Here is a 19,965-nt window from a genome sequence, read left to right on the forward strand (position 1 = left end):
TGAATTTTCTTTGTTTGTTTGACTGTCGTATAAGATGGGTTTAGTAGACTGGCTTCATGAATTTTCTTGTACCTAAGAAAATTTTCTTGTGTTGAGCAAGCTGTGGCTGGGTCACAGAGTGGTTGCTGGGGTGGAGAGTGATTTGGCAAAGGGAGAAGGAGCTCTGCTTAAAGATTTATTGGGATCCCAGAGGTGGGGGTGTATGTGTAAAGGGAGCTGAGTCAACTCAAATGTGGGAGTGATGGCTAATAAAATTAGTTCAGCAAAAATTTATGAAACAAGTGAGCCCAATGAACAAATCCTTACTGAATGCTGTTTAGTTTGTTTCAATCTATTGTCCAAGTCCTTGGCATTCTGCTGTTCCGGTATTGGCTCAGCATCCATTTTGCAGTCCTTACCTGCCCCTCCGTGCCCATGCACGCACCCACAAAGGAACAGTGTATGTTACTATTTCAACATCTCTGCTTTCTTCTGTTGTTAAAATCTAACCCATCTCCTGCTTGCTTGGAGAATCACCATCTTTGTATTGCCACCAGTCAAGAAGATTGTTTAAGTGTTGTTTCTCAAGTTTGTGTGATGAAGACTTTAGTTTTTTGTATTTCATTTTACAATACAAAATTATAATGTTGAATCTGTATTTTTAAATTATACACACACCACCGTAGGGAGTCATGTATCCTGTATTCTCTGGTCAGTTTCCACCACTGCACCCTGATCCCCACTGAAATTCACTACCCTAACTTCTGCCTCCTTAAACTTCACCTCCGTCCTGTGACATTACTGTTCTCTATTTCACCCATCTCAGCTCTGAGTTGAGCAATGAGCCATTTCCTGTACTTGAAGCAGCTCCCCTGTTTTGTCCACTTTTCTACTTTTAAAGCAAAAATGAGGCTTTACCTTCTGCTTGAGTCATTTTCAAGGTTCATGTTGTACATGTCTGATTTATTTCTTTTGAGTTTCCTAAAGAAAGGCTGAACAGAAGGACATGCATAATAATAAAATGAGCATTTTTTTTTTTTGAGGTGGAGTCTTGCACTGTTGCCCAGACTGAAGTGCATGATACCATCTCAGCTCACTGCAACCACCTCCTCCCAGGTTCAAGCGATTCTCCTGCCTCAGCCTCCTGAGTAGCTGGGATTACAGGCGCGTGCCACCATGCCTGGCTAATTTTTGCATTTTTAGTAGAGGCAGGGTTTCACCATGTTGGTCAGGCTGGTCGCGAACTCCTGACCTCATGATCCGCCCACCTCAGCCTCCCAAAGTGCTGGGATTACAGGCGTGAGCCACCGCGCCCAACCAAAATGGGCATTTTTAAGTAGTAAATTACTTGTATTAGCTATGTATAATACAAATATATATAGACAGAGAATGTCTATACTTTTAAGTACCTTTGAAAAGATATTTCAGACTATAAATCAGTAAAAATATAGTGATTTATTATACATTCATTTATTTATTTATTAGGTACCTAACTAGGCCAGGACCTTGCGCTAGAGTGGTAAACGAAAAAGATAGGCTTTGCCTTTAGGAATCTTGTAGTATGAAAACCATGCTTCAGATTGTGCCAGAAAGACATCCCATGTTCATGGATCAGAAGACTCATTATGGTTGAGATGGTAGTATTCTCCAAACCGGTCTACAGCTGTGGAACTGAGATTGAGGTTCTTTTTCTTGCATATGTATGTCCACTTGTCCCAACACTGTTAAAAATACTGTTCTTTCTTGGATTGTCTTTAGATCTTTGTTAAAAATCAGTTTGTCCTGTTCATGTGGATCTATTTCTAGACTCTGTTCTGTTCTGTCCATCTATGTGTTTATTCCTTTACCTCTTGTTAGGTTCATACACATCTAGGATTGTTTTATCTTCATGATGAACTGACCGCTGTGTCTGTCTTCTCCTGTGCACAGGATGGGCAGTGATATAGTTTGGATGTTTGTCCCCGCCCAAATCTCATATCGAAATGCAACCCCGGTTTTGGAGGTGGAGCCTGGCGGGAGGTGATTGGATCATGCAGGTGGATTTCTTATGAATGGTTTAGTATTTGTGAGAAACAGTTTAGCACCCCTTGGTGCCGTCCTTGCAATTGTGAGTTCTCCCGAGATCTGGTAGTTTAAAAGTATGTGGCGCCTCCCCCATCTCCCTCTTGCTTCTGCTCTTGCCATGTGAAGTGCCTGCTCCCGTTTTGCCTGCTCCCATTTTGCCTTCCACTGTGAATAAAAGCTCCCTGAGACCTCCCCAGAAGCAGATGCCACCACGCTTCCTGTACAGCCCACAGAACCATAAGCCAGTTAAACCTCTTTTCTTATAAATTACCCAGTGTCAGATATTTCCTTATAGCAATGTGAGAATGGCCTCATATAGGCAGTGTTTTAGATACAAATTGCTCAAGTAGCCTGGTTCCTAGAGGGAAGATAACACAGAGCAGAACCACAGCCAGCCAGGGGTGGACATGAGGCATGGACAAAAAGTAAACATTTGTTGTAATAAGCCACTGAGATGTTAATGTTGTTACCAGACCATAGGGGCCGAGCTCTGAGCCCCAATCCATTCTAGGTCATAGGGGCCTGCCCTTTATTCTTCGTCAACAGCAGCCAACAAGGGCACTTTTCCTAGATTAGAAACCCAGAGGAAGTGGAGAAGGTAAGAGAGGTGAACAAATGGCTGGAGATAAAGGACAAGCTGCTCAGCTCTTGGCCCCTTGCTTTTGATGAAAGTCAGTTTATATTAGGCTCCTCTGTCTCTGGCCCCTTCTCATAGAGTTTAAGGATATCATTGGCAGGTTCTCCTGCAGCAGGGATGCTAACTGTCAGTGCAGGTTCGGGCTGTCTCCACTAAGACCGGCTTGTGATACCTACTGCTTATGATTCTTAGCTGCCCTCTGAGTTGCCATTTCTAGAGATGTGCCCCATTTCCCATCCTTCATGACTCTACATCCAGTCACCTGATATAGGTGGGAGAGTGGATACTATTACAGAATTTGCTGCTGATATCAGTCATGATTTTTTTCAGTCAAGGTACACAGAGTTTAGCAAAGTAAACAGAGAAAATTTATATGAATGAGCAAAATTCAGGGCTAAACTTGAAGGGGAAAGGCAAGACTCGGGTGTGGAGAGGACAGAGTGGCCAGGTTTTTTTTGTTTCAAAAATGTCAATGTGATAAAATATCTTCACCAGTAATGTTTATAGTAGTGATAAAAGAGGGCACCCCCAACTGTGGTGCTTTTTTCTGATAAAAATGATGGTTACATCGACCTCACTTGCAGATTCCTCCCCTAGCTACATCATCTGACTTCCTGAAATTATTGTAATTATATGAAGAAGAAATAATGTTAATGAAAGCTGTTCAAACAGGTCAATAATATTAAACATTGCAGTTATTGAGCAGTTATGTGTGCCAGACAGAGCCCAAAAAGCTTGATATGAATTCATTTAATCTTCACAAATCCCTATGAGGTGTACACATTGTTGTAATCCCCATTTGACAGATGGACACCGAAGTCATTTGCTCAAGGTCACAGCTGGATGGTAGGAGAGCTTTGAACATGGGCAGTTTGATTCTAGCCTCTGCTCTTAAACACAATACATGGAAGGTTGTCTTTCTTTGTAGGTAGCAGTGGTGAAATAATACCTGGTTAAAAAGAAACTAGGCCAGGTGCGGTGGCTCACGCCTATAATCCCAGCACTTTGGGAGGCCAAAGCGGGTGGATCACTTGAGGTCAGGAGTTCAAGATCAGCCTGACCAACATGAGAAGAAAACCTATCTCTACTAAAAGTACAAAAATTAGATGGGTGTGGTGGCGGGTGCCTGTAATGCCAGCTACTCGGGTGTCTGAGGCAGGAGAATTGCTTGAATCCCCAAGACGGAGGTTTCGGTGAGCCGAGATCGCACCACTGCACTGCAACCTGGGTGACAGAGTGAGACTCCATCACACATACACACACACACACACACACACACACACACACACACGAAACTAAAAATCAGCTCACAGAAGAGCAAATCCAGTGGCCCTCTCTCCCAGACAAGAATGACTGGATAGTTAAATTCACTGGTAGTCAGGGATATAAAGATTGTAAAAATAAAAATGGTGATGAGATATCACTTTACACCCATCAGACTGACAAAAAATTAAAACTATTGAAAACTTACGGCAGAGATGGGGAATAGTTATGAAAATTTAAAGTGTATATGCATATAACATGCCAACCCAGCAGACCCATTTTTGGGATTCTATTCCGTGGAAATAAAAGCACTGTTGAATATATAAGGATATTTATTACAGTCCTTGTATTGCCAAATTAAAAAAAAAAATCCCAGAAAACAAATGAATACCCGTTATTACAGGGATTTTCTATGGAATATGATGCAGCCTCTAAAACTCATGAGTTTGAACTATGCCAGGTGACTTGGAGGGACCTCATAGGTCCTGTTGAAAGAGAGATGCAGGGTGCAGCAGTGTGTATCATATGATCCCACCATCCCGCTCGTTAAAAACAGTGGCCCTGACCGGGCGTGGTGGCTCACGCCTGTAATCCCAGCACTTTGGGAGGCCAAGGTAGGCGGATCACCTGAGGTCAGGAGTTCGAGACCAGCCTGACCAACATGGTGAAACCCTGTCTCTACTGAAAATACAAAAATTAGCCGGGTGTGGTGTCGTGCGCCTGTAATCCGAGTTACTCGAGAGGCTGAGGCAGGAGAATCTCTTGAACCCGGGAGGCAGAGGTTGCAGTGAGTCGAGATTGCGCCATTGCACTCCAGCCTGGTGACAAGAGCGAAACTCCATCTCAAAAGAGAACAAAACAACAGTGATCCCCACCTCCAAAAAGAAAACCTGTGCATGAACAGGAATTTATACATACATATATATATATATAGACTTCACCTATTTAAGGGGTACAATTACTTATATATATATATCTGGTTTTAGTAACACATAGGAAAAAATGTATATATGGGGTTGTTATATGGAGTGTGTGGAATTGCTGACATGAGGGGAGGAGGGAACCAAGCAAATAAGAGAAGGAAGAAAGACAACTGAAAAACATACATCTATCTGATTATGGTTATGTATTTCTACAGTGCTCTGTGTGGGTGCAGATATAGCTAAATAGTGTTTTTCAGTGTTTGGAAGGCAACATATGGTTAAAATGATCATATCTGAAACCATAGACTTGGCTTGAACCAATCTCCCCACCGTCCTCCTGTGGTCTGCATTTGCCTGTGTTTATGTTTAGCTTGCAGAATGGCATCAGACAGGGCAGGCTTTTTTTTCCTCCTCCATTGCCATACTTAAAATAAAGACTCCAGAGCTCCAAAGAGATGGACCTGTTCAGGTGGTTCATAAGCATCAGTGAGTGAGAGTACAGATACGGCAGCATAGCCCATCTCCAGGCAAGGGAATGACTCAAAGACAAAACCACTGGGTCATCCCTATTAGAAGGGACAGCAGTGGCCGGGTACAGTGTCTCATGCCTGTAATCCCAGCACTTTGGGAGGCCGAGGTAGGAAAATCACCTGAGGTGAGGAACTCGAGACCAGCCTGACTAACATGGTGAAACTCCGTCTCTACTAAAAATACAAAACATTAGCCAGGCGTGGTGGCAGGCACCTGTAATCCCAGCTACTCGGGAGGCTGGGGCAGGAAAATCACTTGAACCCGGGAGGCAGAGGTTGCACTGAGCCGAGATTGCACCATTGCCCTCCAGCATGGGTGACAAGAATGAGACTCCATCTCAAAGAAGGGACAGCAGAGCAGAAGTGGCAGAGTATCTGCCAATCTGTGGTCATTTTAGGTGTTATGAATCACGTCAAAATGGAACCACCCCCGTCTTCTTCCAACACAATGCATTGGTTTTTATAAACTTAACAAGAGAAGCAAGTCAAAAAGTAAATATTCCTATTGCTAAGTGCAGTAACACCCTAATTTTACATGGCATGTATGTGTATGGTTCTGAATATGGGGATCCCCTGAAACACTCAGACTGCTTCTCTGTAGTTGAATGAGGGGGACAGACAATATAGCTTTGGGTGAGGATGAACTAATCTACTCCAACAGTTAAGCGGTGTCTAAAGAGTAAGAGAGATGACTTTCCGTTAACAGGACAGGGATATTTCATAATCCAAACCACACTTGGCACTATGTGGAAGTGATCACTGCTGTGTTACCACAAGGTTGTTTGTTTTAGTAGACTCATGGTTGGTGGGCACACGAGGAATGGGTTGAGTTCTTACTCTGGGTCTCCTGAAGTTTGCCTGTCTCCGGCTTACCCAACAGGCTTCAGAACAGATAAAGATGCTTACGTTGTTGTTTTCGAGACGGAGTCTCACTTTTGTCACCCAGGCTGGAGTACAATGGCACAATCTCGACTCACTGCAGCCTCTGCATCCTGGATTCAAGTGATTCTCCTGTCTCAGCCTCCTGAGTAGCTGGGACTACAGGCGGGCACCACCACACCCAGCTAATTTTTGTATTTTTAGTAGAGACAGAGTTTCACCATGTTGGCCAGGCTGGTCTAGAACTCTTGTCCTCAAGTAATCCACAGGCCTCAGCCTCCCAAAGTGCTGGGATTACAGGTGTGAGCCACCGCACCCAGCCAAAATGCTTATGTTGTACATTATTGGTGAATAGCGATTTTCTAAAAGAATACCAGTAGTCCACTATTGGAATAAGATTTGTACTTTCAGTCATTCCTAGATGTCAATTCTGGTTGACTTTAACGTCAGTAATTCATAGTTGTTGGCCGTAGAACCATGTCAATACATTGAATGCTATTGCTCCTATGGGTAATATCAGTTGAGTTTTAGATGTTTTAGAGTTTTTGATAGAGGGCGTAGATTTGTTAGAGGAGAAAGTCAAATATTTAATTCCTTAGGTGGGAACGTGTGAAACCATGCCAGTGTTTTTTACCTAATATTGGCAGTATCACTATGAATGTACCCAGTGGAGTTTTTTCATGAACTATCTTGTAAATAATATGCTACCCTTTTGAGTAATGTAATTTTTTAAGTTTACAAGATTCTGATTGTTATGATACATTTTATTAGATATGTACAAATTTTCAGGAAATGTCAACGGAGACTTTATCATTATGTGACTCTAATCTGATTTCTAGGCAGAGTTTATTAGGACTGGCTTTTAAAAAATTAATAACTTTATTTACTTACCATACAATTCACCTATTTAAGCTGTACAACTGGATGGTTTTTAGTATATTCACAGATTTGTGCATTCATCACCACAATCAATTTTGGAGCATTTTCATCACCAAAAAAAAAAAAAAAAAACTAGCAGCCACTGACTTCCAGATTCTACCACTACTCCCAGCCCAGTCAACCACTAATCTACTTTATGTCTCTATAGCTTTGTCTTTTCTAGACTTTTCATACAAATGGAATCACATAATATGTAGCCTTTGGCATCTGGCTTCTTTCACTTAGGGTGATGTCTTCAAGGTCCATCCCTGTCGTAGCATGCATCGATACTTCTTTTTCCACCAAATAATGTTTCATTGTTTGTATAGACCACATTTCGTTTATCCATTTATCAGTTGATGAGTATTTGGCTTATTTCCACTTTTTTGGCTTTTATGAATAATGCTGCTATGAACATTTGTGTATAATTTTTTGTGGCAAGGTCTGGCTTTTTAGTGACTCAGTTGCCCTTTTAAATACCCATGATGTCATAGCTAAATAGGACTTCTAGATGTCCTCTTGCTTGACACTTTCTGTTTAGGCACATGAAGTATCTGGATTACCCAGAGAGGGAACGTGGTTTCCCTGGTCACACAGAGCTAGAAAGTGGATTGGGGCCCCGCCTCCAGGTTTCTTGCTTACAGGTTCAATGCTTTACCTATTGGTGTGGACACATGAAGGCCGAAGAAGACCTATAGTCTGCAATACGCAGCTTTGTGAAAGCCTTGCCGTATTTTCCTGTTTGCTGTTTCTTCTGTTTTACCACTTACAACAGTGTGGTCTCGTCTGAAAGCAAGAACATAAGAGCTAGAATGTTCCTGAGAGATTTTCTAGTCATGTATCCTCGTTATACAAGTGAGGAAACTAGGGTGCTGAGAAGGGATGTGATGTCTCACCCAAGATCACACCGTTAGTGGCAGAGCAAGGACTGGAACTTTGGTCTTCCTTTTCCAGGTCCCGGTCCTCATCTGCCCTATTAGGGCAAGCATCTGTTACCTAGGGACTGCATGAAGGGTGGCACTGAGCCATTTTTTGTCTCTTCTCTAATAGAATCCCGTCACGGGGCTACTGTCAGCCAGCCATGAGCAGAAGGATGCCTGGGTGCGGGATAACATCTACAGTATCCTGGCCGTGTGGGGCCTGGGCATGGCCTACCGCAAGAATGCAGACCGCGATGAGGACAAGGCCAAGGCCTACGAGCTGGAGCAGGTAATAGTGACTGATGGCTGTATCTCGGCTACTCAGCCACCTTCTCCTTGAACTGAAAAACCCACAGAGAAGTAGCTATGCGTGCAGAACTGTTTCGGTGCAGGCCTCTCCTCCATTTCTGCTATAGAATATTTTGGGGAAGCACTTAGATAGTCTCAACCTCACATTGGTCTTTCTGTTTGAGATTGGAGATTCCCCCATAAGACAATGACAACATCCAAAATCATACCAAATAGAAAATGAAAGCAACCACATTTCTTTTTTTTTTTTTTTTTTTTTTTGAGATGGAGTCTCACTCTGTCACCCAGGCTGGAGTGCAGTGGTGCGATCTCAGCTCACCGCAACTTCCGCCTCCCAGTTTCAAGTGGTTCTCCTGCCTCAGCCGCTCGAATAGCTGGGATTACAGGCGACTGCCACCATGCCCAGCTTATTTTGTATTTTTAGTAGAGAAAGGGTTTTACCACGTTGGCCAGGCTGGTTTCGAACTCCTGGCGTCAAGTGATCCACTCGCCTTAGCCTCCCAAAGTGCTGGAATTGCAGGCATGAGCCACCGCACGTGGTCGCATCCACATTTCTAACCCCAAAGTGTAAATTTGTATAATTAGTTACATTTCTTTCACACGTACTTTATCCATTTTGTACATATTTATGCACAAGACATCATCATAAACTGATAAGTTTTTTAAAAGTCACCTCACCACAGCTTCACATTCCAAAGCATGTACTCTTCAGAGTAGTCACTCTGGAAGGATATTTATCCAAACATTATTGCTACTGCTTAAAATAGTTTTGAAACTTCCCTTAAAAATGCCTTTCTAATTTGAGCCATTCCAGGAAAGCAATCTTACTAGTTTATGGTCACCCTTTAATTTTGAACCAAATTGGTGTTATCCAATTTGGGGGCCTCTGTTATTCACCATACAGGACAATGAAGTCCTTTTATTGTTTTCCCAAATCTAGAACCAAGATACCTACCAAAGATTTGCCATCACTGAGTTTGTAGCAAAATAATCTGTCCCTGAACACAGGAAGTATTTTCCAAGTGTTTTGAGTGGTAGCATTGAAATATAAAAATCATTCTCTTGGCATGAGAGCCCTTGGGATTTATCTTTGATTCAGACATTCTTCAATAGCCTCACGGTCAGTGGATCGTCTGTGACATGGTGTCTCACGTATTAATGTAGCATTATTGTTGTTATTTATAATGAGGATAATAAGAGTAGTAATTGGTTACAATAAATCATATTATTCGGAAACCTTGGCTGTCACTTGCATTTTGTTAGAGCTTTACTCAATAATTCAGTGATGGTTTTACAAATGGCCATGTTGGCGAACATTACTTTTGGGCAGGCATGGTGGACTTAGTGTAACAAAAATAAATTACCAAGAAATATGACATAAAGCTCCAGAGTATTAAACTTACAGGAATTGTGTTGCTGAGATGTCAGTGAGGAGTCACTGAATTTCAGAGCTGACGGATATCATCTGATCCAACCCCTTTATTTGAGATAAGTCACTTTGTTGAGATATTTCTTTCTTTATGATGGAGCAGAGAGGACATGAACCATCAGAACACTCACGTAGGCTCGGGACTGGCCTTTCCAGGGCAGTTGCTGGGCAGCACTGGCTTGCCAGCCACAGTGATCAGGAGGTGATTTTCCTGCAGCAAGGACCCTGGGCCGTGTTGCTGATTCTGCTTTATCTCCACAGAACGTGGTGAAGCTGATGCGAGGTCTTCTCCAGTGCATGATGAGACAGGTAGGCAGAACCAACACATGTGTTTGCCAAGTGGGCATTCCATGTCATTGTAATTGTGACAGTTAACATGCTTAAGATGTTTTGTACTTCTCAAGAGGAAGAGAAATTGAAAATATTTTGCTTACTTTCTCTCTCTCTCTTATTTTTTTTATTTTTTTATTTTTATTTTTTTGAGACAGAGCCTTACACTGTCACCCAGGCTGAGTGCAGTGGTGCAATCATGGCTCACTGCAACCTCAAACTCCTGGGCTCAAGTGGTTCTCCCACCTCGGGTGTGTACTACCACACCTAGCTAATTTTTTTTTTTAGATACAGCATCTCACTATGTTGCCCAGGCTGGTCTTGAACACCTGGACGCAAGTGATCCTCCCGCCTTGGCCTCCGAAAGTGTTAAGATTACAGGCATGAGGAGCTACCATGCCCAGCTACCTTCTCTTTTTAAAATTATTTTCAATAACTTTACTATTGAACCACAGTCTCAAAGGACAGTTTCTGAGAATCTCTTTTGAAGAGTTACATGGATAAAAGGAGAAACATGCTTTTTTTGTGGGGGGAAGAAAACATTTTTTTAAAAGCGGCTTCTAGAAAGCCGTATATTATTGTTTACTCCATCATGTTTACAAAAGGGTATATTTTCATTGAGATGAAATGCTTGAGTTTTTAAAACTTGATATTATTGTTTAGTGGTATTTTCAGTGAGGGGTAAATAAAACAATTCATTGAGCATGTACTGCATACAGAACATTACACTAGGATCTGCACAAATTCAAAGATGAAGACGAAGCAGTCCCCACCCTCAGTCAGCGCAAGCAAAGACATAGTTGCCCTTTTCCTTTCAACATTAAGAAACAAGAAATTGAAATTTAAACAGGTTCCTTTCCTCCTCTCCTTCTCTCCCTTCTTCCCTCCATCCGTCTCTCCTTGAGTATCTGCCATGTGTCACAGCTGGGGATATGTAGACAAGGACACCCTTTGGCATGACCTGTCACTCCTGCAGATGAGATTCCCCCCAGGCTGGGACATTTCAGGCGAGTGGGCGAGAAGAATCTCCAGCACAGTCCCTCTGTGCCGTGCCACCTAGCAGCTGCCTTCCGTCCCTCTGGCTCCCAGAAGTAGCAGATAAGAGCTCTAGATCCAGGTGGCTGGCCATGGCTGTGATCTCTGCCAGCCATGAACCCCTATAACTAAGCAGAGCGGGCTTGCCTTCTCCCTCAGGTGGCCAAAGTGGAGAAGTTCAAACACACTCAGAGCACCAAGGACAGCCTGCACGCCAAGTACAACACCGCCACCTGCGGCACGGTGGTGGACGATGACCAGTGGGGCCACCTCCAGGTGGATGCCACCTCTCTCTTCCTCCTGTTCCTGGCCCAGATGACCGCCTCAGGTGAGCCAGGGTCACTGGAGCCCATTGTATAAGGAGTGACAATCCGGAAAAGGGGTGGGAGGAGGGCAGGCAGCGGCCAGTGTGTCAGGCCATGTGCTGCTTCACTGCTTTAATAAAATTTCTCAGACAAGGCCATTTATACCGAAGCAAAATGCATTTTCTCACAGTTCTGGAGGCTGGGAAGTCCATGACCAAGGCACTACCAGGCTCAGTTGTCCGGTAAGGGCTCCATCCTCCAAAGAGGAGGACCGCTGTGCCCTCTCATGGGGGAGGCCCGAAGGGCAGGAGAGCCAGAGGCTCCACGAAGCGTGTTTCGTAAGAGCCTCCATCCCATGCAGGATGGGAGGAGTCCACAGGGCCTAATCGCCTCTTACGGCCCCACCTCTTAATACCATCACATTGGCCACACCTCAGTTTTGGAGGGGACACATTCAAACCATAGCAATCAGTATTATAAATTAGCAGTTTACACAAAAGACAAGCAAGCGTCCCCATATTCCATGCATTTGCTTCTGTGATAGGGCAGGGAGTGCAGAGACCCTGTCTGTAACCTGCGGAGAGGACGGTCACCCTCCACCTGGGCAGCAGCAGGACGAAGGCTGTTGAGCTGACTCTCTTAGTTTCCCTCTGTTGAGCACACAGCCCCCTTACCGTCACTCTCCTAGTTCCTGGAGCCACCTAGGTCCGGTCTAACTTTGACACTTAGCTATCTGCAGACCATCTCACCCCTGCTCTTAGACTTTTCTCCTCCAGGATCAGCAGCCCTGTCCTTTCAGCTCTCCCACTCACTACCCTGGTCACCCTCTTCTAGACACACCCTCACTTTTCCAAATTATATTTGAACAACACCATTTCTGCCACTCAGCAGCGTGCGCAGAGCAGGTTGAGCAGCCCGCTACTCAGCAGGCTGAGTAGGCTCACAGTTTGCCGGCAGTGTGCCTCGTTCCCGTTGAAGCTGGAGCCGCTGGCCTCTGTGACAGCCTGAACGCCAGGCCTCTCTCTCTCCCACTAGGGTCTTATACCAGGAGGTCTGTCTCCCACGATGGCATGTGCCACGGGTGCTCCCCCACGTTAGGGCACTTAGCAGCTGTGTCTCGGAGTTCGTATCACCTACCAGTCCAGTCAACTGATGTGTCTGAGGCCTCTCATTCATTGCAGACCACAAGTGTGAAACCCTCAAAATCCCAGAAATCAGTCAGCAGTATTGTTTTGGCTGTGTGAATAAATCACACATTTATAAAGTTACATTTTGGCTATGAAAGTTAATATGAGCTCACTGTAGATATTTTGGAAAATATAACAGAATACAAAGAAAAAAATTCCACTGCCAACTTTCATTTGGCTGTGTCTCCTCCAAGTCTTTTTTTCCTGTGCATTTTTTTTTTTTACATGTTTAAGGTCACATTGTACACATAAACATAGTCTTTTTATTACACAGCGTTATAACAAGCATTTCTCCCATGATATAACAAGCTCTTCATAAACATTATTTTAGTGAGTTTATCAATGGATATACCATAATTAAACTATTCCTTCCTTCTTTTATTTTGCTTCTATAACTAATGTTGCAATACCAACTTTGACCCCATCTTCATTTACTTCCTTCTGAGAGTTAGATATCACTCAAAGGCAACTCATATATTGCCAAATTGTTTTCAGTATCTAGTTAAACTTAGTTCTGATTCAACTTCTAATCTGGCTTACTAGCTAAGCTTCCATCATTGATGTAAGAGTCCATTTCCTATCATATCCATAGCAACTTCCAGAATTCATACTTTAAAAATACCTGTTTTTGTTATAACTGACTGTATTTTTCCGCAGGGTGGAAGGCCAGCTCCTGGAGTTGGGGACTCCCTGTCTCCCACTGGGAAAAGTATTCACCCTTCTCTTTGGCTCACTCAAAGATAGGGACGGTGTCTGTGGTTCTTCTGGACTAAAATCCTTGCTTTGTTGGAACCTTCTCAGCACCAATCCAACCTGTACCAGAGGTTCCAAATCTCTCTCAACCCTTTCTACTCATAGGCACACACAGCAAAATGGAGCCATTCCTTCTCCTTATTTTCCTTCCTTCCCTCCTTCCTTCCCTCTTTTCTGAGATTAGACACTCACTGTTATGCCTTACTTCAGACTTCATTTTTGATGCCTTTGGAAGAAAAATGAAAATGAGGGTAAAAGGGTTTATTTCCTAGTGTGATGTTTGTAATTTGTGACTGGCAGCTCTCTGCAACATGGCTTCATAACCTCATTGTTTTTCTTTGCTAGGCTTACGTATCATTTTCACCCTCGATGAGGTGGCCTTCATACAGAATCTTGTCTTTTACATAGAAGCTGCATATAAAGTCGCTGTAAGTATCAACCCTGGCAGTCTTTTCCGATGTGCCAGTCATCAAAAAGAATAAAAATCATACAGTGTTTTGAGGGCCAGTCTGTTTGGGGCTCACCAAAAAGAGTGAGACTAGAGCTATGAGATTGTGTCATCTCCACACACAAAGTGCGTATTTTTGTCCTGGGATAGAGTTGGGGGTTTCATGTTTTTGGAATGCACTCTGTGCTCTGTCTGAATCCATTATGCTTGTTTTTTTATTTTATTTTATTTTATTTTATTTTATTTTATTTTATTTTATTTTATTTTATTCATTTGGATTCTCACTCCATCACCCTGTCTGGTATACAGTGGCATGATCTAAGCTCACTGCAACCTCCGCCTCCCAGGTTCAAGTGATTCTCCTGTCTCAGCCTCCTGATTAGCTGGGATTACAGGTGCCTGCCACCACGCCTGGCTAATTTTTGTATTTTCAGTAGAAATGGGGTTTCACCATGTTGGCTGGGCTGGTCTCAAACTCCTGACCTTAGGTGATCCTCCTGCCTCGGCCTCCCAAAGTACTGGGATTATAGGCATGAGCTACCGCTCCCAGCCCATTATGCTTGTTTTATTTTATTTTATTTTTTTTATTTCCATAGGTTATTAGAGAACAGGTGGTGTTTGGTTACATTAAAGTCCTTTAGTGATGATTTGTGAGATTTTGGTGCACCCATCACCCAGGCAGTATACAGTGCACCCTATTTGTAGTCTTTCATTCCTCTCCCCTTTCCCACCCTTTCCCTCTGAGTCCCCAAAGTCCATTGTGTCATTCTTATGCCTTTGCATCCTCATAGCTTAGCTCCCACTTAGGAGTAAGAATATACGATATTTGGTTTTCCGTTCCTGAGTTACTTCACTTAGAGTAATAGTCTCCAGTCTCATCCAGGTCGCTGCGAATGCCATTAATTTATTCCTTTTTATGGCTGAGTAGTATTCCATCATATATATACCACAGCTTCTTTAAATACTCGTTGACTGACGGGCCTTTGGTTGGTTCCATGTTTTTGCTGTTATAAACATGCATGTGCAAGTGTTTTTTTTCATATAATGACTTCTTTTCCTCTGGGTAGCTACCCAGGAGTGGAATTACTGGATTAAATGGTAGTTCCCATTATGCTTGTTTGAAATAAGATCCTAAAATGTCCTGCAGGATGCATATGTGCTGGCTTGAGTTGGGGCTAAAGAGGTAGCAGCATTAGCACCTTGGTGGGAGCTGGAGTGCCATGAGCATCACCCCAAACCGGGCCACAGGTAGAGGGGCTCAAGCCAGGCAGAGCCCCAACCTGGGCCAGATTTGCTGAGTATAAATGTATATAAACCCCCTTTCCTCCGAGCTTCTGTCTGGTTTGGAAGGCAAAGCCTGAGGCACCTTTACACAACAACCCCAGTGTGTAAAGCTATCAGGGAAGGAGGGAAAAGGTAAAGGTTGGCTTTAAAAAAGCCACTATGGTCTAAAAGAAGGTCAGCAAAGGTTTTCTGTAAAGGGCCAGAGAGTAAATATGTTTGGCTCTACAGGCCCTAGGGTCTCTGTCACAGCTACTTGGCTCTGCCTTTGTAGCATGAAAGCAGCCATAGACCACATGTAAACAAATGAGCATGGCTGTGTCCCAGACAGACTTTGCAAAAATAAGCAGGAAACTTGATTTGGTCCAAAGACTGGATGGAGTTCGCTGACCTCAGGTCTAAAGCAGTGATTCCCAACGAGAGGCAATCTTGCCCTCCCAGGAGACATTTGGTGACATCTGGAGACGTTTTTGGTTGTCGCACCTGGTCAGTAGGTGTTCCTGGCATCTAGTGAGCCAAGACTAGGACTGCTGCTAGACATCCTACAATGTACAGGCCCGCCCCCCACAGCTTAGATTACCTGGCTCGAAATGGAGTAGTGCTGAAGTTGACAAACCTTGGTCTGAAGAAACTTGAGAAGTCTTTGTGGAAAGGGTGGGCACTGAGTTGGACTTTGGAAGCTGAGCAGAGTCTAGATCAGCAGAAGGGAGGAGATAGGGAGTTTGGGTACAGGAATAGCTTGTGCAGTCCCAGAGGGAGGAACAGGCTCTGAGTGCGGCTGGGTGGGCTAGGGGGTGCTTGAGGAAAAGGGTACAGAGTAAAGGAGTAGACTTAGGGGGAAAGCTGACATTGGAAAAGAGTAGAACATAAGTGGATCTTGTGTTCCACTCTCAACTTGTGGGTGTGTCTAAGGAGGCCAGATCATGGGGAATGTGATCCACTAGGAAATACACCATTTGTCATTTTAGACCCTGAAGCAAGGGAAAGCAGCAATCAGAGCAGTTTTTGAGGATAAATCACCCAGTGCCAGGGTTGGAGGAAAGGTGGGTTGGGCCACAGGAAGGCGCAGATGAGAGGAGTGCTCAAGGAAAGAAGCCCAGGCTCAATCACCAGGCATGCTCAGCGGGGAAGTTGCTCTAGGATGCCTGAGTCTCAGTCTCCACATTTTGAAAATGCTCTGGCCAGGCGTGGTGGCTCACGCCTGTAATCCCAGCACTTTGGGAGGCCGGGACAGGTGGATCACCTGAGATCAGGAGTTTGAGACCAGCCTGACCAGTATGGCAAAACTCCGTCTCTACTAAAAATACAAAAAGTAGCCAGGTGTGGTGGTGTGTGCCTGTAATCCCAGCTACTCGGGAGGCTGAGGCAGGAGAATTGCTTGAACCTGGGAGGTGGAGGTTGCAGCGAGCTGAGACCATGCCACTGCACTCCAGCCTGAGGAACAGAGCCAGACTCCGTCTCAAAAAAAAAAAAAGAAAAAAGAAAATATTCCTTTTTGGAGATAAAAAAATAAAGACTGAAATGTTGGCATCAGTCCTGTGTATGTTGGGTGGTCAGCTTTCAGTAGTACAAACAGCATTGTTTAAAATAGCATCCCATAGCCGGGCGTGGTGGCTCAAGCCTGTAATCCCAGCACTTTGGGAGGCCAAGACGGGCGGATCACAAGGTCAGGAGATCGAGACCATCCTGGCTAACACGGTGAAACCCCGTCTCTACTGAAAAATATAAAAAACTAGCCGGACGAGGTGACGGGCACCTGTAGTCCCAGCTACTCGGGAGGCTGAGGCAGGAGAATGGTGTAAACCCAGGAGGCGGAGCTTGCAGTGAGCTGAGATCCGGCCGCTGCAGTCCAACCTGGGTGACAGAGCAAGACTCCGTCTCAAAAAATAAAAATAAAAAAAAAATAGCATCCCATATGTGGATTTTTAATGAAAATATGAATTATACGTTAGGTACACATGTATCAAGTCCTCTGGGTGCCAGCATTCTGAGTCAATCCCTAGTAATTGGTTTGTAAATACCACGTAGGTTCAGTGTTCTGTGTCTCAGTTGTGACTTTGGCTCCAGTTACTTGCTGAGCGTTTTTTCCCCAAGAGGTAATGCTAAAAATAGGTACTAAATTATTTTAAATGCTTTTGCTGGCTTCGACTAGTTATGACCCATGTGCTAAAGTTTCTGTATTCCATCTTACAACATAAGTTCAAAGGCATCGACTAAATAGAGAGGCAGCATTTCATTCGATCTTAAGAAGATAAAATATTTTGTTCTCCATACATCCAGAGTTTCTTACAAATGAATACCTTCTAGAAATAAGAAATTTGAGAGTGTTGTGGAATGCACTTTTGTCCCCCTTGAGTATTTTCTTCTAAAATTCTCCACAGAGGTCTCATGAACTGAAATCGAGGAAGAACACAGTATGAGTCTACAAAGCCTCCGAGAAGATCCACTTATGTTTCAAAAGGAACATGAGGCATTTTTCCCATAGCACTTCTCATATACCTCTTTCTCCCCTCTGATTCCCACCTTTTTTCCCCCAGGATTATGGAATGTGGGAGCGTGGAGATAAGACTAATCAGGGCATCCCGGAATTGAATGCAAGCTCCGTAGGAATGGCCAAGGTGACGGTCGTCCTGTTTGTTCTTCCTTCTGCACGTTTTTACTGCTTTGATTTGGTTCCCTTCATCAGGAATTTGGATTTAATCTGATTAGCATGTTTTTCAAAAGTCAACAGCAAGTATGTGAAATTCAAGTGGCACAGGTACCCCAGCCACCTGAAATTCTAGGTAAAGAAGGTAGGTTTCCAATGCTGAAATCTGCCCGTGGCAGAAAGTAAGAGTGATCCGTCCTGGTTAGCTGCTGCCATCACCCATGGGTCTAAGCTCTTGCTGTTGTTTAAGAAGCTGCATGTGTGATGTCCGGTCTTCTTTTCTGGGTCTCAGAGAGGACTGGAGAATATCACCACTTTGTAGGTCGGACTCACAAGTTCAAAAGTCTGCAAGGTCAGTCAAATAACAATACGAAGTGAAACTAGCCCAACAGCAAGATGGGGGTCAGAGGAGGTATTGGGGACACTAGGAAACTTTCCCTGAAGGTACTCCAATTCAAACTCATTTAAAATACTCTTCAAGCCAAACAAAACACACCTGTGGGGCAGATTCAATCTGTGGGTGACAGTTTGCTTCTCTTGCCATAGACATATAGTGTGCCTCCCTCCCTCCTCCAGAATGAAGTGTATTTTTTGGACAGAGTAGAGCCTCCAGGGCTATAATTTTTAAAGCAACAAAAATTATGCTCTGTTGAAGTAAACAGCAAATGTACTTATTACTAAAAGAATTAACTTTCTGAAGGGCCAGATGTTTGAAGTTAACTGTTAAAACATGTGAGAGAAAAGACGACCATGAATTTAGTGCACACGCACACACAACGTTATGAACTTGTTAATTCATTTTTTGGTAGAACACTAACTTCACTTTGGAAAATGTTTTTCTGTTTTCTGTTTCTTGTTTCCATAATGAGCAGCAATGTACAGGAGAGCTCTGATCCACTGAAAATAAGAATAGGGCCAGGCACAGTGGCTCACGCCTGTGATCCCAGCACTTTGGGAGGCTGAGATGGGAGGATCACCTGAGTCCAGGAGTTTAAGACCAGCCCTGGCAAAATGTGAAGACCCTGTCTCTAAAAAAAAAAAAAAAAAAGACTAGAACGTGACTACAGGAGTCTAGCTGGATTTTTAAAATTTCGTTACCTTTGGGAAAACATGTATACTAGATTGCTTAATGAAAAAGGAGTGCCAGATACTGGAGTGTATGTTTATTAGAAAGAAAAAGTAACTCATACCTGTGTTTGTAGGCAGCTCTTGAGGCAATTGATGAACTGGACCTTTTTGGAGCCCATGGAGGACGCAAGTCAGTGATTCATGTTCTGCCGGATGAGGTTGAGCACTGCCAGGTAATAGCCTCTTGCATTTCAGAGAGCAGGGAAGGAGAGTCCGGGCATGGAAGGCCTGGGATGCAGTGCAGATTCCCCACCTTGCTGGCTTGGTGATACTTTGCTTCTTTGAGCTTCAGTTTTCTCACCCATAAAATGGGCATCCTGGGACCCTCTCCTCTGGCCTCACAAGGTAGTTGTAAGAATCAGTCAACTTAGTCTGTCTAAGCACTTTGTAAACCAGAAAAGTGTAAGACACCATGATGCTGTAGAGATGGAATCAGCAATCCAAGCAGCCTTGTTTTGCAAGAGGCAAATGTTTTATGTGTTTTGAGCACATAGGTGGTTTTCTTTCAGGTTTATTTCACAGTGCCCCCAAATTGAATGATGAGCTAGTTCACTTGGGGGCGGGGGTTGGGGATGGGTGGAATAGGAAGTGGAGAAGAAATGAGATGGGAAATTAGTACAACCTCTGAAATACAGGTCAGAGAAAGGAGTGATCTAATACAGATTGGGGGATTCTATTGAGCAGAGTGCAAGTCATCAATTGCTAGGCCCTCAGCACACTCTTATTTAGTCGGAGCCCACTGTGTGCCAAGTATGCTGCTGGGGCTAAAGAGGGTCAGATACATAAAGACTTGTGAATGGAGAGCTTTTGGTAGAAGTTTGTGTTTCCAGGCAGAGAAACCCTAGGGAAGAGTGAGTTACAGAACAGGGCCCTGGGCTCAGTTGGCTATAGAAAAGAAACCTTTATTCTGAAGCTGAAGAGTTCCACCCATCTTGACCCTATCTTCCAGCTCACTCAATTTTTCCCCTTTAGGTAGTCCTGGTATTTCTTGGGGTAAAAT

The 19,965-nt window shown here is 43.8% G+C and overlaps 1 protein-coding gene across 6 annotated transcripts in view; it reads left to right on the top strand.

Annotated features, from left to right (window-relative positions):
• The window catches only part of PHKA2 (phosphorylase kinase regulatory subunit alpha 2), a 90,514-nt gene that overhangs the window by 21,484 nt on the left and 49,065 nt on the right, over positions 1-19,965 (top strand). For all 6 annotated transcript variants that reach the window (XR_496978.3, XR_496977.3, XR_005236375.2 and 3 more), the window contains exons 2-7: positions 8,244-8,402; positions 10,113-10,160; positions 11,376-11,544; positions 13,807-13,889; positions 17,728-17,808; positions 19,040-19,138. Coding sequence is in view for 3 of the 6 variants with exons in the window: in XM_007991211.3 (XP_007989402.2) it covers positions 8,244-8,402; positions 10,113-10,160; positions 11,376-11,544; positions 13,807-13,889; positions 17,728-17,808; positions 19,040-19,138 (639 nt within the window). In the remaining 3 variants the exon portion in view is untranslated. The remainder of the gene's footprint in view (positions 1-8,243; positions 8,403-10,112; positions 10,161-11,375; positions 11,545-13,806; positions 13,890-17,727; positions 17,809-19,039; positions 19,139-19,965) is intronic.

The sequence above is a fragment of the Chlorocebus sabaeus genome, chromosome X (genome assembly GCF_047675955.1).
Source record: "Chlorocebus sabaeus isolate Y175 chromosome X, mChlSab1.0.hap1, whole genome shotgun sequence".
NCBI lineage: Eukaryota > Metazoa > Chordata > Mammalia > Primates > Cercopithecidae > Chlorocebus > Chlorocebus sabaeus.